Source organism: Taudactylus pleione, unplaced genomic scaffold, assembly GCF_031769625.1.
Source record: "Taudactylus pleione unplaced genomic scaffold, aTauple2 ptg000199l, whole genome shotgun sequence".
Classification (NCBI taxonomy): domain Eukaryota; kingdom Metazoa; phylum Chordata; class Amphibia; order Anura; family Myobatrachidae; genus Taudactylus; species Taudactylus pleione.
In genome coordinates this window covers 2,956,981-2,982,905 of record NW_028284601.1, presented here as the reverse complement: position 1 = coordinate 2,982,905, position 25,925 = coordinate 2,956,981, and the positions used below count along the sequence as shown (strand labels likewise).

Below are 25,925 nucleotides of genomic sequence, written 5' to 3'. Positions count from 1 at the left end.
GTGTGCTCATTGGAATACACACATGCAGTCTATTGAATTGAGGTCTGAGCAGAAGATAGAGCTGCGCAGATGGGATAAGAGTGGTGTGGATGGGGGAAGAGACAGAGCGGCGTGGATGGGTGAGACAAAGGCATGTAGAGGGGGGAAGATTAAGCAGTACAGAGGGGGGGAGCCAAAGTGATGCAGATGGGTGTTTTTTTAACTATTTATTTTACAGTGGAGGTATGGGTGCCGGCTGCCTGCTGGCACTTGTAGTTCCACAAGTGCAAAAGGGCAGGCATGCTGGCACCTGTAGTTCCACTGTAAAATACAATAGTTTTGAACTATTTTCCACATTATTACCCCCTTACCCACAGGCCAGGGGTGTGGGGAAGAGCCCCGGGCTTCAGCCTAAGCCTGAGGTTTCAGAGAGGGGGTCCTCTTCTCCACTTCCCCTGAGATCCCCGGCTTGGGCTGACCAGCTTGGGGTGTTAATGTTTTGGCCCTGGAGACCCAATGATAGAGACTCCTGGCTGTTACATTACACCCCAGTCGGTTTGGGTCCTGTGCTGTTTTTAAATATAGGGGGACCCCCTACACATTTATTCCCCTCTATATTTAAACCCAGTACTGACCCTACAGCCAGGTGCTGGTTCCTAAATTATGGGGGAACCCTACATGTAGATTTCCCTGTAATTTTAGGAACCAGGACTGGCTGAGCAGCCCGGGGCTGGTTATGCTTTTGGGAAGGGGACACTACATAATTTCTTTTTTTAACTTAACCCTTTTAAGAATGGCTGGCAGGGACTAGATCCTCTCGGATCCAGGCCCGCTGCCAACACCGGCACAGACGCCGGGTCCCGCCACCGCTGCCGGGTCCCGCAGGCCACACCATCACCACCACCACTGTAGCTCGAACCATGCAGCCGCCCGATCCACCACCACTGCCCGCTCCACCGCTGCCGTGTCCCCGCTTCCACCCACTGCCATTGCCGGGTCGCTCCACCTCTATCACCCCCAAAAGGCAGTCATCTTGGTGCACCCAAGTGAAGCCACAGTGTGCACACCTGCTGGATGCTTCTACTGAGGCTGTGCAACAAGTTGAAACTTCCTATCTCTATAACGGCAGATTTGTGAGGTAATAGTTTAAAAACTGTAACTTTCTCAATTACCTAAACCCCAAAAGCACCTACCCTGGAACAATAGCTACCTAATAAAACAAACCCCAAGTCTAAATTCGCCCCCTACCATGAGTTATGTCTTCCCAAAAATGCCCCATAGAGAACAGCAGAAAAGTGGTCCTGATTGAGTGTCAGAAAAAACTGACAGTTGGAAATTTAGATTACTCCCAAATCCCAATTTTTAAAGTTTTTGCACTGAAATTTGGCAGGCAGCACCCAGTGACAGTTCTACCCGCCCATGCCAAATTTCAGCTTGCTACCTCCAATAGCTTTTGAGGTGTAGCCCTTTAAACACCATGCCCCCCTCGGGAGTTCTCTATGGGAGAATTCAGTTTTTTTTTGATTCAGCCTTAATATAAGGGCACGTCTGTGCCCTTATAATTTACACCTATTTATAAAATGACATGTACAGTGATCCCAAGAGAGGTCCTCTAGGCTTCCAGGTGAGTGTGTACAGTCACCTGTCTGTGGGCACAGGGAGGTGGCAGCTCCCTCCCTGGCTTAATGACTCCTTATCTCAGGTGAGGGGTGGGGATCTGAGTAACATAGACTTAAGAGGGCAAAGTTCTTGAGGTGTGTTACTGTGTGCGCAGCAAGTTATTCTGCAGTACATCACCTGCTTCTGTGGGTGGACAATTGTTATTTGTGCTCCTAGTGCATTATTTGCTGCCCGGCAGGTGGATCTCTATAAATCCCATGTGTCAGACAGGACAATGAGCCCATGAATGTGACACAATACAGCATGATCATAATACAGCCTTGTTATATTTGCTCTTCTCCAGTTCCTATGTTTGATGGAAAACACTGAGAATTACACCCAGCATAGAAGCCGAAGGGAAAGTTAACTGTGCAGCGCCTACTATATGTAAACTAATGACAGAGGGCCTGATTCAGACCCGGTCACAAGCGCTGTGCGCTCGCAACTGGGTCGATGGTAGGCCAGTAGGCATGCACACGACGGAGCCGGCTCCGTCGTGCGCATGCGGGAGACCCGGATAGCGACGGGCACTCCGTTGCTCTGGGTCTCGTACCAAAGGGGGCGTGCTGTCAATGTTGAGTGACAGCACGCCCCCTTTGGTGGGCGGGTCGGGGGAGTGGCTGCCCAAACGGAGGCGTTCCCATGTGAAAGCCTCCATTTGGGGCCGGCCCCACTGACACAGTGGGAGAGATTTCGGCTCTCTTTGAGCCGAAATCTCTCTGGGCCTTTTACGGCAATGAGACCCTACCACAAGGGTCTCGTCGCAAGCCCGATGGTCGCGATGGTCAAGACCATCGCGACCATCTTCCTGGCCGCTCGCTATAGCTGGGGTGGTCACCCACAGCTATGCGAGCGGCCAGGAGGCCGTTCTGAAAAAAAGAATGCCTGACCCTGATTCAGAGCGAGCGCTCTGTCAGAGCGTCCGGCTCTGAATCAGGCCCAGAGAGTGAGAGTTGCACCCAACATGCTGATTAAGAAAAGTAGTACTATGCATTTATACATGCACATAGAAAATAAAAGCATGTAAAGAGATGCAGTGGAGTTGTTCAGAAATACAGGATAAGAACAAATACTGACATGTATAGCCACTTTATCCAGCATATAAATAATATGCCATTATCTCTCTTGCAGTCTGCAAAACTCAAGTAGCTCACGGGCCAAGCTCACACGAGGTTTGTATCTTCATGTATTATTTTACAATAACGTGTGGTGTCTGGAAATGGTTAATCCATCTCAAGTGACAATATGTATTTCCAGTGCATACACAGCAAAAAAAGTGTAAGAAACTAATAATAATTAGCCATTAAATGATAAAGTACAATAACTGTAGGAAATACAGAAATAGCTGATGTTATACTCTTCTGTAATCACAGCGGGAATTAATGCCAGGAAAAGGTTGTGGGGATATAGCCTACATAGACTAATTCATGTTACACATACCCCACCATTTGGAAGTTTGGATTGGGGCATGGGGGCGTGGCTGTGGCATAATAGGGGTGTCGCTGCATCTTAGTGGGCGTGCCCATGGCTCTGTCAGATAAAAGATTGCATATACTTTACATTTTGCAAATAAACAAAGTAACAGAAAAAAACGAAAAACATCACTAATAGAACAGAACAAATGGAATAAATCAATACTATATGGAAGTCGTCTCTTCACCATAAAGTACTGTAATAATGCATTTCACCATTTTATTGCACATACACCAGAAGCCCCTCAAATTGGGACTGTGTGTTAATAATAGCTGGACTCTTATTTCTTCACCAGCCTGTCCTGAAAGTCTCTGTGCATGCATGAATCTGCTGCCATTCAGAAAAGAACAAATGCTTCATATGATTATTTGCTGCTATTACCATCCCCTTGTACTGCCTCAGTCAGAGCCAGATTAATGGGGTACGTGGGACACGGTGCTCCAGAACACATTGCTGCACTCCCATGCATTTTCTAAGGGCCAGATGACGTGTGGGGGAGGGCCGGACGATAAGTGGGGGTGGGCTGGATGACAAGTGGGGGCAGGGCGGTTGATGAGTGGGAGTGGGCCGTACGATAAGTGGGGGTGAGCTGGATGACAAGTGGGGGCGGGCCGTATGACAAGTACTGGCAGTGCTGACTAAAGGGGGAGGGCCAGAGGAGTGGAGGTGGTCCTCCCTTTCTTAAGTGTCCCGGGCCCCCTGAAGGCTTCATCCGCCTCTGGCATGGGGAAGCTTTCCCCAGAGTCCGCTGCATAATGAATGCCAGCATGGCTTATGGTGCATCCAGTCTGCCAGACAAATATGATTTACTTTTATAAGGAAGTAAGGTTCAAACTAGAGCTTTGTTGGATCTGTTGATGTTATAGATTTAAGTTTTCCAAAAGCGTTTCATAAGACAAGGGTATGTACATGGAGAGAGAACTGACTGAGGTATAGAAGACAATGGATAGTTATATACTTTACACATTTACACTGGGCTACTATCATTAGCTTGAACCAAAAAGATCAGTATTTTCAATCTTTTTTTATGAATGGCCTTAGTTCAGGCCTAGAACATAAGGTGTCCATATCTGCTGATGTAAGATCCTGTAGGGCTATGTGCACATTAAATTGAGCACGATTGGGAAAAACTGTTAGGACTCTGTAGTTGAAAGAAGCTGAATAGCATCGCTCAGTGCCAGGCAGTGTCCACACAGCCAGAATATGGGATGCATAAAAGCGTACTGAATTATAGCATCTGATGTAATGTGTACACTGTCAGTCCGCAAACATCAAATCCATTATGGAATAGGCTTGGTGAGGATGTAAGTACAAAGTAATGTCATTGTCCAAGAGATGTGAGCTAAGCCATTATGTTGTAGGTGATTTAGCCGAGCCTTGGAGTCAGTTAACCATTAATTGAGTAGGAATGGAGTTTTATCTAATGTGCAATGTCCTGTTACAGTCTCCTACGATAATGCGACTTTCTCGAAATATGTGCAGGCGTAAGAAAATATGTTCTAAAATACTGTATTGGAGAGGCTGAGGCAAATCTGACTTTCTGGCTATATGGTTCTCCTACCAAGATAATATGGGGCCTGTTAGGGTGAATATATTTGGAATGTATAAATCAAATTGCATATGTTATGCAGAATGACCGGTGCTCCTTTGGTTTGGGTGTCTCAGTTGGATAAATACATTTATGCACAATATTTGGGTGCTGTATATATTTAAAAGAAGTTTGAGAATTAGGTCTCAGGCAGAAACACAAAAAACGCTTTGCGTGAGTGATAGGAATTTATTTTAATTTAAAGCCATCTCGTGTATTGAATTGCTATTAGGGCTGCAGTGTGCGAATGCAGTGTGTTTGGCATCTAAGGCACTGCAGGCAGAATCTGGGGTTCCCATGAGAAGACAAGCCATGGCAAGAGTAAAATAGCACGGAGGTAGTATCAGACTACCAGGATACCAGCCCGAAGACTCATCCAGGCTCCAGCAGAGCAATTTCTCATACAGACACTAAGGCTAATGCGCCCGACTGTAACCCTACAATATCGCAGCTGCAATGTCAGGTGCATGCACGGAGGAGTACATAGAAAATGTATTCTGCATTCCTGGGCGCTAACTGGGGGGAGGCTATTCAGACGCAGAGAGCTTGTCAGTCTTATGGGCGTGTTATGGAAGTGTTGCAGGCATGACGCTGAAGTGCTTGCGAACACAGAGGCTTAGGGGTCTATTTACTAAGCAGTGTTAGGAGACAGAGTGAAAAGTGATAAGAAAGTGATAAGATGCCAGGCAATCAGCTCCCAACTGTCATCTCACAGGCTGTGTTTGAAAAATGACAGTTGGGAGCTGATTGGCTGGCACCTTATCACTTTCTTATCACTTTTCACTCTGTCTCCTAACACTGCTTAGTAAATAGACCCCTTAATCACTCACATGGGAGGCCATTGTCAGATAGAAAATCTGCCCCTTCCATAGTGCTTGTGCAAGTTTAGTTGGTGCGACCGATGGTGGGGTCTTTAGACACACCAATTGGTACTACAGCATGTATGGATGCTGACAGTGGTCGTCTCAGACCGATGGTGGAGACTAAAGATGATGAAAGCAGGATTGCAGCATCTATAGACAATGAAAGTGGTCGTCTCAGTCTTTCACATTCAGACTCACGGGTGTACACCAGGGAAGGGCATTGTAGCGGTATTTGCATAAACTAAGTCTCAGGCGTGCGACCAGCAAATTACGCAGACAGGGAAGCAGGCACCACCTCATGCGCTACAACCTCAGCAAACAAAAACACCTATGGTGGGAATATGGTGGAAGGTTATACAATAGAAAGAACAAGGTGATATCAAGTAGATCACATACTGAGAACACTCCTGGTTTACCGATGCAGCACAAAAGTAGAATAACCAATGGTAACAGCCCCCAGGCGTTCAATGCTAAAGAGAAGATAATTAAGATAAGTAAACTAATATGATACATGGAATTAGAGCAGGTCATTTGGAACTCAGGAGTCTATTTACTAAGCAGTGTTAGGAGACAGAGTGAAAAGTGATAAGGAAGTGATAAGGTGCCAGCCAATCAGCTCCCAACTGTCATTTTTCAAACACAGCCTGTGAAATGACAGTTGGGAGCTGATTGGCTGGCACCTTATCACTTTTCACTCTGTCTCCTAACACAGCTTAGTAAAGAGACCCCTCAGACATTTTGTAGATTAGGTAATGACCCAAAAGGGGAATGTAGTTAGAGGCCAGTCATTGTCGGATATAGGGGCCCATTTATTAAGGATCGCATTTTGCAATGCGATCAGGGCATGCAGTATCGCCCATGATCGCATTGCAAAATGCGATCATACCGGCCGAATGTATGACCCGGCACATGCAGGTAGACGGGCTCCGAAAAGAGCCCGTCCCTGCGATGTGGCCGGAGCGCATTCCGGGCTACTGCGCATGCGCAGTCCCGAGGACTGCACATGAGCGGCGCCCATTGCCGGCGGAGGGATCTGGAAGATCCCTCCGCCGGCTGAAATGCGGTAAGTGTCCATAGGACACAGCGGCTAACGCTATCTTCAGATAGCGTTAGCTGCTGGGGTCAATATCGGGAATGCTTCGCATTCCCGATATTGATACATTTGGCAGCATCGCATCCCCCATAGAACCTATGGGGGAGGCGGCTGCCGGCGGCAATGGAGGGATCGCAGCAGGTATCGGAGATACCTGCTGCGGTCCCTCCTTCATACATTCGGGGATACTAAGTAGTTGAGGTAAACCCCCGAAAACAGGTGTTTTCGGGGAATTGACCTCAAATGCACGTTGATAAATGGGCCCCATAGGCTACACCTAGGAATTCCTTTGCATAACTTCCTTCACAGACTACTATGATTGAGTTATTTTATTAACTTTGTGTGTTATTGAATATTAATGCTACTCTCAAATGTTGAATAGTCTAATGTGAATGCTATTAGTAGCTCTTTCACTTTCACGTAACAGTTTGTATATTAGGTTAAATGGCTCTTTAACCCGCTTCAGGTGTTGAGGTTGCTTTTGCCAATCCTTTCCGAGGGTCTGTGTGACCACTGTGCTCTTATATTGCAGATGTCCCTGATATTTAATGAGCAGGGCCTAAATGAAGTGACTCCTCCCTGCCTCCTACAGAGCTTCATTAACCACAGTGCCACTCTTTATAAGGTGTTTGTGGTGGGATCGCAGCGTTTTGTGGTGCAGAGACCTTCCATACGCAATTTCCCTCTTGGGGAGACAGGTCAGTAAGATTGGTGTTAATTCTGTAAGGGATGTGGGTGTGTTGTGTATTCTTTATGCATAGAAGCCAACTATACCAGAGACTGTCCCGAGTTTAAACGTGTCACTAGAAATGGCTGTCCCCGGGAATGTCCCTATTTTTCAATACTGACCAATTGCACACACAGAATAGTCAATTTTTGCCGTATGTTCTAATTATTTTGACTATAAAAGTTAATATGTACATTCGTAGTTATTAAAGGTATTCAGTAGTTAAAATGCAAAAGCATCATAATCAAAAACACCAACACTAGAAAAAGGGGTCTAGGTACTAATAAACAAAGACCAGCCGCCATTATTATCTATCCATATCGCCGGGGATATATTCATATTTAGCGGTCTGTTCATTATGTTAATTATCGGGGTCGGACCCCGATAATTAACGTTCCTACTCACGGTGAGCGTCGGAGCAATTCATCATTGCTCCAGCGCGGAGATAGCTGATCTGAAAATCAGCTGACTCCTCAAACGTATTCGCTGCTCCTTTCAGAGCAGTGAAACTTAGCACTGAAGATATTGTATTTTCAGAGCTTGATGAATTTCTGTCCCCATACTATTGTATGGGGACAGCGTGCCATGTCATGAGAGAAAGGCTAGAAGGATTTTTGATGAATGGCCCCAAAACTTAATTTCTACAAAAGCAGGTAAAAATTTTAATTTTCACCTACTTTTGTAGAAATTAAGTGATAATGAATAGACCGCTTATTGAAAATATCCCCATTATGTACAAAGGGGAACTCGCAGGGACAGCGGTTGCGGTAATCAGTGTCCACGAGAGTTATATTCCCAGCATTTAGAAGAAGTTAAAGACTTCCCTGGGGGAAGCTGACACTACACATGCGCACAGTGTCAGCTTCCGGAACTGGCTGGAGGCTGCGAGAGAGAGATTGAAAGATCTCTCTCCTGCACCTGGAGCCTCCGTAAGCTTACAGTAGTTTACACACCTGAAGATGGTGTTAACTCCTGGGGCTAAACGCCGAAAAGCTTCACTTTTTGGAGTCTGGTACATAGGGGTCAGCTCGTTGTCCCCATTGATATGTGTTTGTGTAGGTGCACTAAAGACCTAAATAAAAATAATAATAAAACTTAATGAATCTTTATTATTATTATACTTTAAAATAATATATAGATAATTGCAAAATGGTGAAATATTAAAATATAGATGGTGTCGAAAAAATAGAATGTGTATACAGGTTGAGTCTCCCATATCCAAAATGCTTGGGACAAGTGGTATTTTGGATATCGGAATATTCCGTAATTTGGAAAATTTGCATACCATAATTAAATATCTTGGGAATGGGACCCAAATCTAAACACAGAGGGGGTCATTCAGACCCGCTCGCGAGCGAAGGTCGCTCGCAAGCGGGTCGATGTTGGGCAAATGCGCATGCGCACAATGGAGGGAGCTCCGTCGTGCGCATGCGCGAGACCCGGCGAGCGACAAGAAATACGTCGCTCGGGGTCTCGCACCAAAGGGGGCGTGCTGTCGATGGTGACTGACAGCACGCCCCCTTTGGTGGGCGTGCCGGGGGCGTGGCTGCCAGACAGAGGCGTTCCCATGGGAACGCCTACCGTCTGGATCCGGCCCCACTGATATCACTAGTCATTTCAGTGGGAGTGATTTTGGCTCTGATAGAGCCAAAATCACTCCAGGGCTTGCAGTCACCGAGACCCTACCGCAGGGTCTCCTCGCAAGCCCGAGGCCGCTCCATTTTTAGGGAAGAGGGCCCTGATTCAGATCGAGCGCTCTGGTCAGAGCATCCGGCTCTGAATCAGGCCCAGAATGCATTTATGTTTTATATACACCTTATACACACAGTCTGCAGGCAATTTTCTACAGTATTTTCAATCATCTTGTGGCTCTTGTGTACATACATGAATTTCATGTATGTTTTATATACACTTATACACACAGCCTGAAGGTAATTTTATAGAATATTTTTAATAATTTTGTGCCTTAAACAAAGTTTGTGTGCATTGAGCCATCAAAAAGCAAAGGTGTCACTATCTCAGTCATGCTAAAACAATTCCGTATTTTGGAATATTTGGATATGGGAGACTTAACCTGTATTCAAATATATGAAAAACCTGTGGCTTGTGCCTTTTGTCTCTGTTTTATAGTAAAACTTAAATAGCTCTTAATATTTAGTCTCCTTTTGACATTCACATAGAATATATTCTCAATGAGGAAAATTTGTTTTAGTTTTCAAAGGACCCTGTTCCCTGTGTGTTGTGTTCAGGATATTTATTATGGTATTAGAATAGTAGTTAAAATATAATATCCCACACCAAGGGATACTGGGAAACAGAATATGATTTTACCTATGATCTTAATGTAGCAGTTTATTTATAAAGATACACTGAATTGTTACAATGCAGCAATACAGTCATTATAAAAACTGCCTATTTCATTCCCAGACCACTTGTTATTTATGGGTGAGAGAGAAAAATCTAGTATAGCTTAAACAAATATTTACTTGTTCCTGATAATAATAACAGAGATGCCAATGTACGTTTCACCGTCGGCTGCTTTCTCAAGTCATCATAAGATCATCTGGTGCCTTGAGAAAGCAGCTGCAGGTGAAACGTACGTTAGCATCCCTGTGGCTGCAGCAATACAACTCTGTTTATTCTAATTGTCATTCTAAACACACATCTGTGTCACGCAGCTGGAAACAGGGAGAAGTGATCTCCAGTAGAAGCCATATGCAGCAGTGAAACACACACACACATATATATATATATATAATATATATATGGGATGTAGTTATGTCCGGCCGGTCACAATCCCGACAGTGGAATGCCGGCTAGAGATTTATGATAGGCGTCAAAATACCGGGGAGAGTTAGGATTAGGGAGTCTAGCGGGGTTGGGGTTAGGTTTGGGGGGTGGGAGATTAGGGCTAGGCACCCCCTCGGGAGGGTTAGGTTTAGGGAGCGGTTAGGGGGGATTAGGGTTAGGCACCCGCGGGGGTAGGTTAGGCACTAGGGGGGAGATTAGGTGTAGGCACCACTAAGGGAGGGTTAGGGGAGGACAGGGGAGCTTAGGGTACTTACCTACCCCTGTCGAGATCTTGATCCTGTCGGCCATCCACTGTCGGCCATCCACTGTCGGCCGCCGGCAATTCAATTCCATATATATATATATATATATATATGTATATATATAACTGCAAAAAATTCCGGCACTCACATATCGATGGTCCCAATATGCCCAGGTGTCCTGAACCAAGAGTGGTGTGAGACACCCACATACAATGTTCATAAAAGAAAGGAACGACACTCAGGGTCTTTTTTAAATAAACCTTTGTCAAGACAGTTAGCAGTAATAAAAAAGCTGTAGGATTTTTATTATTGCTAATTGTCTTGACAAAGGTGCCACCGAGCACCGAAACGTCGACTATATGCATTTATGAACCGTACTTGAAATATAGTATTTTTTGCATTTAAAAAAGACCGAGTACCATTACTTTCTTTTATGGACATATACATATATATATATATAGCCTAAATAAAGATTTCCAAATGGTGGCGCTGGAAGAAAAAAATGAGACTCAGTCACATAGGTAGACCAACGTTTCAATACTCTATTGCGGTATTTTCCTCACTTGCACCCTGATGAAAATACCGCCATAGAGTTTTGAAACGCTGGCCTACCTATGTGACTGAGTCTCATTTTTTTCTTTGAGCGCCACCATTTGGAAATCTGTGTCTCTCTCTCTCATATATATATATATATATATATATATATATATATATATATATTTTTTTTAATAGCTGAAGTTCCCGACATTGTCTGGCTTTAAATCTTCAAGTTATTTAGTTTTATTATGTGATATCGTACAAATTCATCCAGTGGAAGGCTCAGAACAGACTCCCCGGTTCAACGTTCTGTCCAGCTTACGCCAGCAGATGGTCTGACTGGGACCCTAAACCCCTAAAACCTGGCCAGGATCCAACTGGGCCACCTTGCATTGGTTTCACCCCAATCGGTGTAGGGGTGTCCAAATGCACAACTGGATAGACAGACAAACAGACCAATGAATTTATATATAAGATTAATTTAACGTATACTAATAAAGATTCATTAATTATTATTATTAATTAGGCCTTTAGTGCACCTTTTTCTTGTGTTGGTGTTTATGGTCTCGGTGGAGTAGTGGGTAGCACCTCATCAATATCTAAGAATGGTTTAAATGGATGCAGTCAGGAAGCCAAGGGTCGAAATGCCGACCGCCGGCTCCCCGACTGTCAAATCCCGGCAGGGTACTAATGACAGGCATCGAAATCCTTACGACTATCATTACACCCACGCCGGGAGCGCGATACCCGGCATACCGAACGAAGGTAAGCCGGGTGGCGGGCGCAGACAGCCATGGGAGGGGGAGGGTTAGGTTAGGGTCTCCCAGGGGGGATTTAGGGTTAGGCACCCCCCTGGGAGGGCTAGGGTTAGGCTAGGGGAAGGGGGGGGATAGAGTTAGGCACCCCCGGGGGGAGGTTAGGGTTAGGCACCCCCCCAGGAGACTTAGGTTTAGGCTGCGGGGAAAGGGGGGGGTTAGGTTTAGGCACTTAGGGGGGTTAGGCACCCCCTAAGGGAGGTTTAGGGTTAGGCGGGGGGCGTAGTGTTAGTTATACTTACCTAATCCCCTGCCAGAGGGCCGGTGGTCATTCATACTGATTCCGGTTTAAATACCGTATAAAAAATTATTAGATGAGAAAAAGACCGAAGAGCATAACAAACATATAACCAAACTGGTGCGGGATTATTTCTTTTGAATATGCACATCATAATCAAATGCAAGTAATCTATGTAACATTAAGGGCAGTACATTGCTCTTGAACATTTGTCCCACTGGCTCAATGGCAAGTATCCCAGGAAATACCTTTAAAATGATAGTAACTACGCATATACAGTCTAGATGGTTTGGCTGGTTTTTGGTTGGATGTGGACAGGAGTTTAGACAGATCACGAGCCTCGGTGTTGGGGTGTATGTCTACAGAGGAGATACAAGTCCTTCTAGACTTTAGAGGGACACAATCAAGCACTTATTTTAGTCATATTTGATGTTTATTGCAAGATTTTGCTGGAGCACAGAGACATTTATGTGGCACTAGCCTGGGACAACTGCTCATGAGTTCAAGGAAACCAAAACAAATGTAGCTGGACGTCATTAAAATATACAGAATATGACCCTCTGATGAAACTGCCCCTGAATATTGGCAGAGAAACCGGTTAGGACTACTACCCTCCAGGGCTCCAGCATATGGTACCTTGATTTGTCCTTTAAAACACTGTGAGACCAAGCGCTATACCTACCACACTGGCACTGCCGTGGCTGCATAATACGTGAACGCCAGCTTCTAAAAGGAGGGTAAAGGTGGCCATACACGGTGAGATTCAAAAGTTGGTCAGATCAGTTGTACGATTTCCCTTGAAATTATTCCCTTCAGATACAGGACGATTTGTATTTAAAATGCAACTATTTCACGTAAGACCATACGATTTGCTCAATCACATCACATAATGTGTGTCAACTCCTACACGATCAGTTGAGATCTCTCTGCAAAACCATCTGATCTGCGATCCAACTAGATGAGGGCGGGGTCGCAGAAGACTCAAAATACAACTATTTTCATAAGATTGGTCTGCCCAACCTGTAAAAACTGCCCAAATCGTGTGATCAATCGTCCCGTGCATGGCCAGCATAAGAGAGGATCTAATCACCCCTCCCCTCTTTCCGGCTTATTGCATTATACGAGACTGCATGAGGTTGAGAATAGTGCCGGGTCCATTATGCATTTGGTCCGTCACTCTACCCCCCCCCCCGTACTGACAACCTATAATTTGGAGATCAAGCACAGGATAGAGACTAATAATTGCAGTGAAGTCAAGCTACCTCCCTCTACTTTCCGACAAGTGCTACAGGACATATAATCAAGGTTGTTTACAATACAGCACTTTGCACCTTTTACTGGTGACTTTGAACTTTCCCCAGTATGACAAATATCTTGATCCCAACAGCGGAGTGAAATTAAGGCTATAGGCGCTTTACTCACCATTCACTTTATCGACTTATGTATATATATATATATATATATATATATATATATATATATATATATTCGTGTGAACATAACTTTACCTATCTTGTTTGTTCTTTGGTGCATTTGGCAAAACAGTATTGCCAAGCTGGGAGTTGCATCTATTTAATTTCGGTGGACATATATAGGTTCTTGGCTTAGGTTTGCGCTAGGGTTTATTTTGTTGATTTATGTGGCACTAGCCTGGGACAACTGCTCATGAGTTCAAGGAAACTAAAACAAATGTAGCTGGAATTCATTAAAATATACAGAATATGTCCGAATGTGACCCATTTTACACAACGATGTGTCCATGTATTTGTTTTTTGTTTTAAGAATTCCAACAAACTAGGCAGAATATAATTATTGGTGTTAAAAAAACTCCCAAAACAGAAGTTGCTTTACTTCTCCCTGAGGGGTCTATTCATTATCAATTAATTTCTACAAAAGCAGGTGAAAATGAAAATTTTCACCTATTTTTGTAGAAATGAAGTTATTGGGCCATTCATCAAAAATGTAACGCAGGAGATATCTCCTACTTACTTTCCTCTCCCGATGTGGCCCGCTGTCCCCATACACTAGTATCACAGATATCTCCTGCTTACCTTCCTCTCCCGAAGTTGCTTGCTGTCCCCATACACTAGTATCACAGATATCTCCTACTTACCTTCCTCTGGCGGAATGGCCCGCTGTCCCCATACACTAATATCACAGAGATCTCCTGCTTACCTTTCTCTCCCGATGTGGCCCGCTGTCCCCATACACTAATATCACAGAGATCTCCTGCTTACCTTTCTCTCCTGATGTGGCCCGCTGTCCCCATACACTAATATCACAGAGATATCCTGCTTACCTTCCTCTCCTGAAGTGAGCTGCTGTCCCTATACACTAATATCACAGAGATCTCCTGCTTACCTTTCTCTCCTGATGTGGCCCGCTGTCCCCATACACTAATATCACAGAGATCTCCTGCTTACCTTTCTCTCCCGATGTGGCCCGCTGTCCCCATACACTAATATCACAGAGATCTCCTGCTTACCTTTCTCTCCTGATGTGGCCCGCTGTCCCCATACACTAATATCACAGAGATCTCCTGCTTACCTTTCTCTCCCGATGTGGCCCGCTGTCCCCATACACTAATATCACAGATATCTCCTGCTTACCTTCCTCTCCCGAAGTTGCCTTCTGTCCCCATACACTAGTATCACAGATATCTCCTGCTTACCTTTCTCTCTCGATGTGGCCCGCTGTCCCCATACACTAGTATCACAGATATCTCCTGCTCTACTGAAGTGGCCCACTGTCCCCATACACTAGTATGGGGACCTATATTCACCAAGCTCCTTTTGGATCCCTCCGCTCCTGTCCAGCTCCTTCCGCCAGATGCCGGGGCTTTGTCCACCTGCGTGAACTCTAGTTATTGTTGTTATGTACTAAAAGCACAATGCAGGAGATTTCACAGAAATCTCTGGCAAAGTGCTTAGCACTTTAGATTGCAGTCCCCATTATTATCAATGGGGACTACGACCTGACCCCTGTGTACTAAATTCCAAAAAGTGATGCTTTTCGGAGTTTAGCCCCAGTAGTTTACACCATCTTCAGATGATGTAACCTGCTGTAAGCCTATGGATGCTCCAGGAGCAGAAGAGAGATATTTCGATCTCTCTCGCGCAGCCCCCTGGCCAGCAGCGGAAGCTGACACTGTGCACTGTAAGCTTCTTTCAATTCTGCAAAAGACTTCTACTAAATGGCGGGGATATAACTTGCAGGGACAGTGGTTACTGCCACCGCTGTCCCTGTGAGTTCCCCTTTGTACATAGCAGGAATATTTTCATTAAAAATGAAAATATCCCAAGCGATATGGATAGATAATAATCGAGGCTGGTCCATGATTATTAATACATAGACCCCCTTATCCACCTCGCATTGGGGGATATTTAACAACGGAGCAATTTATTTTTGGACAGCTGCTCCAAAAATCAGCGTCATTTACCTGTCCCCGACGCTGGCTTCTTCGCAATTGTGACCGGAGGTTGCGCAAAGCCACCGGGGAGACAGTGAGGTAGCGGCAGAGGGATTGCTCGGATCCCTCTTCGCATCCCCGGAACTCCTTCCCATAGGAAGGAGTGGGGCTACGAGAACAAATGCCATCTGAAGACCATCTTTCAGTTTTTGGAGTTTGCTGAATATCAGGTAGTCCTATCGGAAAACCCTGATGCTGAATGGTCCGTTGACTTAAATATGCGTAAGCTAGCGTTTCTACATGGTTAACGGGCCATATTAGGTGAGATGAATAGGCCCCATATGACTTGTCAAAACGGAAATCTAATCTTCGCATTGTCCTTGTATTATGTAAACTTTAGAAAACATGACCCTACAGTATACCAATGCAGTAAAATCCTCTTTATACAGCAGCAATAATGAGGAAGTAGATGTATCTTGTTATTACCTGTATGCCAGTTATAGGGAAGAATGACTCATTATTTTGGGCTCTATTTACTACAATCCGCATATTGAATGCAGATTGTAGTGTGATATTACCGAGTGAATTCGCATTGCGAATTCAGGCAATATCACAGGGATTTACTACAAATCCCTTGCAGGGACAGCGCTTGCGATAAAGCTCTGTCCCTGCAAATCCCCTTCGGAGCCTTATCACGGTATTTTTGCAAAAAATACCGTGATTAAGTGCCCGCGCATGCGCCGACCGGTCGCCGCTGCTACCCCCCCTCCGGCGCTAAGCCCCGCCCCCTGGCACTAAGCCCCGCCCCACCCCACCCCACGCGACCCCTCCTCTCCCTTACTTACACTTACCTGTGTGCTCCGGGCCTCCGGTGATGTTCTCCATTTCTCCGGTCAGGTGATCTCCCATACTGCACTGGTGCCCGATCACCTGATGACCGGGCAGCAGTGTACTATGGGAGACCAGCTGACCGGAGGGGAGACATCACCAGAGGCCCGATCACCGGTCCCTGGAGTCAGGTAAGTAATTTTTTTTTTACAGTGATCAGCTTGCGGTCTGTTTAGACCACACAGCTGATTACAGGGACCGACTCCCGGCTCTGCTCTCCTCGTTAGAGCAGGCCAGGAGTCCGGTAACCGGGGGAGACCCTGGATAACGCCACCTCCAGCTGGCGTTATTATCACAGGGCTTTCCCCGATATTTTTTTCACATTTATTTTTAGTAACTATGGTCGGATCACATTTCCCATTACAGTTATGGGAAATGCGATCTGCTTTCCTAAAAATAAGTGATACTTAGGGCTTGGAGTAGAATTTTACGAATTCTACTCCAATTGCCCTGTAATAACTATAGGTGATACTAAAATAATGTGAAAAGGGTGTGAAAACACCCTTTTTCACATTATTTTAGTAAAAATAATGTTGATAAATAGAGCCCAAGGTCATGAACGTTGAAACATTCTTTCCCTCCTGTCCTTTCTATCCCCAGATCAAGCAACAATCTTCTTCAACAGTCACCAGGTTTCCAAAGCAGAATCCTGTTCGCACCTGTCACAGGTGAGTGTGTGAGGCTGAGATGTTGTCACCTTGTTGTTCTGTGTGTAGCTTTCAAAACAGGTTTGTGACACTGCTAATAATAACCCAGGTGCATAGGCATGTACGCTCCACATAAACGTCTGTTACATGCAGAAGGGGGGGTCTGTATAGTTGAAGTGAATTTATGACACCACGAGCCAAATGTAATAAGGGGAAAGTTTAGAAAATGAGAGAGTTTAGTAGTAAACTATCACACTTCTTAAACTCGGCCAATGTCCGAGAACGTGCACAGTCGCATGTTTTCAGATTCAAAAAACTCTCACGATTTAAACTCTCATCCAGATGTTTTACCATTTTGAAGAAAAAACTTGACCAATGTGAGAGTTTACTGCTAAACTCTCACCCTATTACATTTGGCCCCACCTGTCACTTTAGTTGTTAGCTGAGGTGAATAGTTTGTCAAAACTATTATGAGTGAGTGTCTAGGTGAGATAATAGCTAACATAGGTGAGTTTTTATTGGAGGTAAGTTAATATGATCATACCTGTTACAGGTGATTGACTGGAGGGGGGGAGGCATCAAAACTTGGAGAGAGGTAAAGTGGATAAAGTACCAACTAATCACTGTTGCTGCCTTTTTACAGGCTGTGTTTGAAAAATGACAGCTAGGAAGCCGATTGGCTGGTACGTTATCTCTCTCCAAGCTTTGACACATCTGCCCCTGGATGAGGTGAATGAATCTGGTCACAGCTACTGCAGGTTAAGGCCCCCATACGTCAGCAATTGATTGCAGAAATTCTGAGATTTGCAATCGATTGTGTATAAAAAATCTTTCCCTATTTCAATCGATTGTGGCAATTCTGCAATCGATTGAAAAGGGAAAGATTTTTATACACAATCGATTGCAAATTGCACAATTGCTGCAATCAATTGCTGATGTATGGGGGCCATTACTCTCTGCCTGTATAAGATTAATATGGTCACCTGATTGTCCATGTGAGGTGAATAAGTGTGATTACATCTAGTACTGGTAAATGTATATGGAAGGTTAATAAATACACCGCCTTACCTACCACACGTGAGAGTCCATGTGAGAATAGTGCAGCGTTTCCCAACTCCATTCCCCATGGAAATCTTGACAGTACATGTTTTCTAGGTCTCCTCAGAGAATCATAAAGGAAATAATTAGAGCCATCTGTGTATCTTTTAAAATGTGTGTCAGTCAGTAATGAATACACCTGTGCTGAAGCAGTATGGAAAACCTTGACTGGAGTTCCTTGAGGACCGGAGTTGGGAAACACTGGAATAGTGTGATAACAGCTGTTACAGGTAGTTCACAGGTTCTCAAACTCAGTCCTCAGGACCCCAAACAGTACATGTTTTTCAGGTCTCCTCACAGAATCACAAGTGAAATAATTAGCTCCACCTGTGGATATTTTAAAATGTGTCAGTGAGTAATTAATACACCTGTGCACCTGGAAAACATAACCTGTGTGGGGTCCTGAGGGCCGAGTTTGAGAACCACTAAGGTAGTAGAATATAAATCAGATGTTTCCAAACACGGTCCTCAAGGCTCCCCAACAGTTCAGAATTTAAAGATATCCACGGTTGAGCACAGGTGGTTAAATCAAATTAACTGAGGTTTGTGTGTATATATATGTATATATATATATATATATATATATATATATATATATATATATATATATGTATATAAAGCAAAGTGTCCAATCCAGACAAAAATCCAGAACACCTTTCACATTGAAAAAATATTTTAGTGTATCACCAATAGGGTAAAAAACAAGCCATAAAGGTATTTAGATACTTAGCACATATCAAATGAGTTGCAAAAGACCCGGGGAGCCATGCTCTGAACCCAGCTGGTTTCAACAGCCGTTTCGTATTGCCTTCCTCAGGGAACCACCTGTACCTATATATATATATATATATATATATATATATATATATATATAAAATCCAGAAAAAATGGCACTCAGGAGACAGCTTCAATGGCAAATAATTCGTGTATTCACATCAAACGTTTTCAGGGTCTCAGCCCCGTCATCAGGACAATACACACATACAAACACAAAACACTTACCACACCTCTATATACCCCACAAAAAGCCATCAGCTGTGCACCTGTTGCTTTGGACGCCATGGCGACCCCCGGTTTCAGGAGATTGGCTGCAGGGTGATGGAATGCAGATGGTCGGCTGGTGGAACGCAAGCGGGTCGTTCCCATAGTGACGGCTGAAGCAGGTTCCGGAAGTGCGTCAGTAGCCGGCTCCGGTGGGAGGCCCTAGCGTCCAAAGCAACAGGTGCACAGCTGATGGCTTTTTGTGGGGTATATAGAGGTGTGGTAAGTGTTTTGTGTTTGTATGTGTGTATTGTCCTGATGACGGGGCTGAGACCCTGAAAACGTTTGATGTGAATACACTAATTATTTGCCATTGAAGCTGTCTCCTGAGTGCCATTTTTTCTGGATTTTGGATAGTGATCGTTCATGTGCACCGGAGCAAGTTGTTCTGTTATTTACAGAGTGCCGGCAGACTGTGCTAGTATTTATATATATATATATATAAATAAATGAGTGTATATATACCCTGATGACAAGGCCGTTCAGGCCTTGAAACGTCGGCTTGTATGGCACAATAAATTTGCTTTCTTTGAAAGAAGTCCGGATGAGTGCCGCCTGCTTCTATTTGTAGAAGATACGCTGGATATATATATATATATATATATATATATATATATATATATATGAAACTCCAAGATAGAACCGCACACACTTTGGTGAACAACACAGGGTGCTACTTAATAGCATATATATAAAAGTGAGACCAGATCCCCTTCATCAAAGAAGGGGGAACCAACCTCTGAAGCCAGCACACCAGACAGTTAATCAATGAAAAAAAACATGTATTTTGAAGTACAGCCAAATTACATCGGGAAAAAATTGCATGTCACATCTGCGATGCAGTAGATACTCAACAGTGCCTGGTGACCAAATGTAGTATGCTAGGTGAAGTGCTCGACGGCCGTTTTGGTGGTACAACCACCTTCATCATGAGCACAAGCTGAATACAGTAACCTGGCCTAGAAATAGGAAAAAAGGGCGCCGAATCAGACATATAATTAACACTCTCACCTGATGCCGGGGAACCAAGACTCGTTCTGGGCTTCACATACCGGACATGGATGGCTGTTCATACCAGACCGCGGGATACAGGCACTCCCCGCAGGACGTCATGCCGCAAAGAGACCAATGTCGGCGCGTGATGCGAGGGGCGTGTGGCAGGCACAAAGCTTGTGCAGTGGACAGCCGGAGACACGTGGTGCAAATGCATCACGTGTCCCAAGAACCCGGAAGACCAGTCCTACAGAAGTTACCAAGGTAACCGGAATACAAACACAAATCCATGGAGAGTGAAACTAAACGTCTGACAGGCCCCCTTTAATCCCTCAATTCAGCAACAAATCACTAAAGGACACAAACATATAAAAGATACATGAACAAAATAGCATAGGAAAAAATTATTACCTTAACAAAAACATCTCTCATTAAATGTCCTGCTAAATACCAATCTTAGAAAAAAATTAAAAAAAGAAAAAAAAGCAAAAAAGAAAAAAAAAATGTATATACACAACCTAGAAAAAAAAGAAACATGAATCAAAAAAAATTCTGACAAAAAATAGCATAATATTACCATCCTGTAAATATCAAATAAAACAGGATTAATTAATCATATTAACTAACCAAAAACAATAGCCAAATCCATTAACTATGCCAAGCAGTCCCCAAAATGATCCGTCCTGTAAGCTGGTTACAAAAATACATTAAAGGATAGTTCATCGTTGAGGCCAAATGGACGAAGAGTACCCAACTGATATATTAGTTCACATTCTTTTTGCAACAGCTTTTTACCCCGGTCACCTCCCCTTCTCAGGGGTTTAATTTGATGTATAGGCATAAAGTGGAAGTCACCCATATTATGTCCTTTATCAACAAAATGTCTTGCCACTGGTGGCGTGTTGACATCAACAACTGAAAAAGCTTTTTTGATCGATGATCGGTGCATGGCAATGCGTTCCTTTAACATTCCAATTGTCTTGCCAACATAAATCATTGGACAAGAACATTGTATGACGTACACAATATAACGGCTTTCACAATTCATCCTCTGATGTAGATAATATTTATAGCCATTAATTGGATGGACAAAAGTGTCACCAGTCAAAATGTATTTACAATTGACACAGCCACTACACCGAAAGGCACCATTCTTCGGCATAAGTCAATTATCTGCCTCACCTCCAGGTCGTATATCAGCATTGGTCACCAGGTCTTTTAAATTGTTGCTCCGTTTGTAGGCAAATAGTGGCTTATTTTCACATGCATGTTTGAGGATGGGGTCTGAGCTGATGATATGCCAATGTTTGAGGATTGATTCTCTTAGCCTGCTTGATGAAATAGAATAGGTCGTGGGAAAAATCAACCTTTCTGGTATCGGTGTAGGCTCACTGTTGGTTTTTAATAAATCATGTCTATCCAAAGCAAGACATCTTTTGATGGCATCGTCCACCTCAGACTGATTATAGCCCCTATCAATGAAGTCCTTGCCCATTTTATGGAGTGCTTGGGGTAGCTTCTTGACTTCAGAAGTAATTCTCGTCACCCGTAATAATTGGGAAAACGGCAAACCTCTTTTGAGTGGGGTCAGATGAAAACTATCTGCCATGAGTACTGTGTTTAAATCAGTGGGTTTTTTAAAAATATCAGTCACAAATCTCTCCTGGTCAATGGAAACTGAAACATCCAAAAATTGTAAACATTGGGGACTGCTAGAGCATGTTACTCTAATGGAACTCGCCAAGTTGTTCAAAAAAATCGACAAATTGGTCTAAGGCAAACGGACCCCCCGCCCAAATTAAAAAGATGTCGTCAATAAACCTGGTATAGAACTTTATGTGATTTGAAAACCTCAGATTGGAAAAAATGTGTTCTTGTTCATATTCATGCATGTACAAATTGGCGTAGCATGGGGCCATGTTCGACCCCATTGCTGTTCCACGTAGCTGCAAATAAAAATGATTTTCAAAAAGAAAATAATTTTTATGCAAAATTACATCAATCAAAAGAAGCAGAAAATAACATGGTGGACCTATATAGACTGCATTGTCTATAATCGCTTTTTTAATAGCTGATAGCCCCCCATCATGCTCAATGTTTGTATAGAGACTTACAATATCAAGAGTCACCAACAAACAGTCAGGGGGAGGGGCCCCGAAACTCTGAAGTTTAAGAAGAAAATCTGTGGTGTCTTTTAATATACAGGGAATATTAGCGACGATGGGCTGGAGAAAATAATCCACAAACTGCGACAGTGATTGACATAGGGAGCCCCTGGAAGAGATTATGGTTCTTCCTGGTGGCTTGGACAAAGATTTATGTATCTTTGGCAATACATAAAGGAGTGGTATAACTGGAAAATCCTGTGTCAAAAAGACCACAGTATTGTCATCCAGCCAACCATTCGCCGCTCCTAGGGAAATAATCGAATCGATTTCTTTTTTGAAAGAACTCGTGGGGTCAAACCTGAGTTCCTTATAGCAAGAAACATCAGCTAATTGCCTGTATATCTCATTAACATAATCTGTTCTGTTCATTACAACAGTTCCCCCACCCTTATGTGTCATCTGTCTGAGGTTGACAATGCCATCAAAAGATGTCTTGCTTTGGATAGACATGATTTATTAAAAACCAACAGTGAGCCTACACTGACACCTGAAAGGTTGATTTTTCCCACGACCTATTCTATTTCATCAAGCAGGCTAAGAGAATCAATCCTCAAACATTGGCATATCATCAGCTCAGACCCCATCCTCAAACATGCATGTGAAAATAAGCCACTATTTGCCTACAAACGGAGCAACAATTTAAAAGACCTGGTGACCAATGCTGATATACGACCTGGAGGTGGGACAGATAATTGGCTTATGCCAAAGAATGGTGCCTTTCGGTGTAGTGGCTGTGTCAATTGTAAATACATTTTGACTGGTGACACTTTTGTCCATCCAATTAATGGCTATAAATATTATCTACATCAGAGGATGAATTGTGAAAGCCGTTATATTGTGTACGTCATACAATGTTCTTGTCCAATGATTTATGTTGGCAAGACAATTAGAATGTTAAAGGAACGCATTGCCATGCACCGATCATCGATCAAAAAAGCTTTTTCAGTTGTTGATGTCAACACGCCACCAGTGGCAAGACATTTTGTTGATAAAGGACATAATATGGGTGATTTCCACTTTATGCCTATACATCAAATTAAACCCCTGAGAAGGGGAGGTGACCGGGGTAAAAAGCTGTTGCAAAAGGAATGTGAACTAATATATCAGTTGGGTACTCTTCGTCCATTTGGCCTCAACGATGAACTATCCTTTAATGTATTTTTGTAACCAGCTTGCAGGATGGATCATTTTGGGGACTGCTTGGCATAGTTAATGGATTTGGCTATTGTTTTTGGTTAGGTAATATGATTAATTAATCCCGTCTTATTTGATATTTACAGGATGGTAATATTATGCTATTTTTTGTCAGAATTTTTTTGATTCATGTTTCTTTTTTTTCTAGGTTGTATATATAAAAAAATATTTTTCTTTTTTGCTTTTTTTTATTTTTTTTCTAAGATTGGTATTTAGCAGGACATTTAATGAGAGATGTTTTTGTTAAGGTAATAATTTTTTCCTATGCTATTTTGTTCATGTATCTTTTATATGTTTGTGTCCTTTAGTGATTTGTTGCTGAATTGAGGGATTAAAGGGGGCCTGTCAGACGTTTAGTTTCACTCTCCACAGATTTGTGTTTGTATTCCGGTTACCTTGGTAACCGCTGTAGGACTGGTCTTCCGGGTTCTTGGGACACGTGATGCATTTGCACCACGTGTCTCCGGTTGTCCACTGCACGGGCTTTGTGCCTGCCACACGCCCCTCGCATCACGCGCCGGCATTGGTCTTTTTGCGGCATGATGTCCTGCGGGGAGTGCCTGTATCCCGCGGTCTGGTATGAACAGCCGTCCAAGTCCGGTATGTGAAGCCCAGAACGAGTCTTGGCTCCCCGGCATCAGGTGAGAGTGTTAATTATATGTCTGATTCGGCGCCCTTTTTTCCTATTTTTAGGCCAGGTTACTGTATTCAGCTTGTGCTCATGATGAAGGTGGTTGTACCACCGAAACGGCGGTCGGGCGCTTCACCTAGCATACTGCATTTGGTCACCAGGCACTGTTGAGTATCTACTGCATCGCAGATGTGACATGCAATTTTTTCCCGATGTAATTTGGCTGTACTTCAAATACATGTTTTTTTTTATTGATTAACTGTCTGGTGTGCTGGCTTCAGAGGTTGGTTCCCCCTTCTTTGATGAAGGGGATCTGGTCTCACATATATATATATATATATATATATATATATATATATATATATATATATGGCCCATTTATCAATGATCATATTTGCAATACGATCTAGGTGCCATATTAACACCCATGATCACATTGCAGAATGCGATCATACCACCTGGATGTATGAATTTGCACCCACAGAAACCGCAATCACTTCACTCATGTGCAAGGGATCCTGCACATGCACGGTCTACAGACCACATATGCGCTGCGGCCATTGCCGAGGGAGGTTTCCTATGGTACCCTCTACCGTACAGATTTGTGATGTGTAGTCCATAGGCTACAATCTTCAGATGGCGCCGGCTGTGCGCATCAAGGCCGGAATGTTTTGCATTCTGAAACTTGATTAATCTGACTGCATCGCATCCGCAATAGATACTTATGGGGCCTGCGTTGCCGGCGGAAATGACGGGACAGCAGCAGATATCAGAGACTACTTAATATCTGTGGCTATCCCCCGAAAACGGGTGTTTTCAAGAAATACACCGCAAATCTTGAATGATAAATGGGCCCCTATATATTTTCAATGACCATCCTGACTTCTACTGCATCTGGCCACCCTCCCCCCGATCATCACAGCTCCGCACCCATCGATCCATCCCGATTCTCCTCCCCACACTCGGCGCTGTCCAGTTTCAATTATATATATATATATATATATATATATACACAGTATATTTCCAGTACATTCAGTATATATATACAGATATATATGTGCAATCAATATATTTATTCAAAACATGCAGAAGTAGGCAGGCACTCTCCGCCTACTTCTGTGACATCACAAGTTGGACAGAAGTTGGCTTGTCTGATAAAAGAAAAAGTTGGCAGGTTGGCTGGTTGGATGAATAGTTGGTTAGGTGTGTGGGGAAGCATTTTAGTTGGACAGACAGGTTGGACGGTTGGTCTTTTGGTTGGTTGGAGGAAAGTTGGTCTGATGTGTGGCCAGCTTAAGGTGCCTTGAGGACTGAGGGCCTGATTGAGACCCGCTCGCGAGCGCTATGAGCTCGCAAGCGGGTCGATGGTGGCCCAGTGCGCATGCGCATGACTGAGACGGCTCAGTCATGCGTGAGACCCGGATAGCGACGGGCAAACCATCGCTCCGTGTCTCGTACCAAAGGGGGCGTGCTGTCGATGTTGAGTGACAGCACGCCCCCTTTGGTGGGCGGCCCGGGGGAGTGGCTGCCCAAACGGAGGCGTTCCCATGAGAACGCCTCCGTCTGGGGCCGGCCCCACTGACATCACAAGTGATGTCAGTGGTAGAGATTTCGGCTCTGTCAGAGCCGAAATCTCTCTGGGGCTTGCGATGAATGAGACCCTACCACAAGGGTCTTGTCGCAAGCCCGATGGTCGCGATGGTCTTGACCATCGCGACCATCTTCCTGGCCGCTGGCTATAGCTGTGGGTGGTAACCCACAGCTATGCGAGCGGCCAGGAGGCCGCTCTAAAAAAACAGAAGGCCGGCCCTGATTCAGAGCGAGCGCACTG

At 44.0% G+C, this 25,925-nt stretch overlaps 1 protein-coding gene across 1 annotated transcript in view; it reads left to right on the top strand.

Moving 5' to 3' along the window:
* LOC148518704 (inositol-tetrakisphosphate 1-kinase-like) overlaps positions 1 to 25,925 on the top strand; it is a 58,628-nt gene that overhangs the window by 15,036 nt on the left and 17,667 nt on the right. The window contains exons 6-8 of the mRNA XM_088477029.1: positions 2,770 to 2,810; positions 7,188 to 7,353; positions 16,923 to 16,990. Of these exons, the coding sequence (XP_088333155.1) occupies positions 2,770 to 2,810; positions 7,188 to 7,353; positions 16,923 to 16,990 (275 nt within the window). The remainder of the gene's footprint in view (positions 1 to 2,769; positions 2,811 to 7,187; positions 7,354 to 16,922; positions 16,991 to 25,925) is intronic.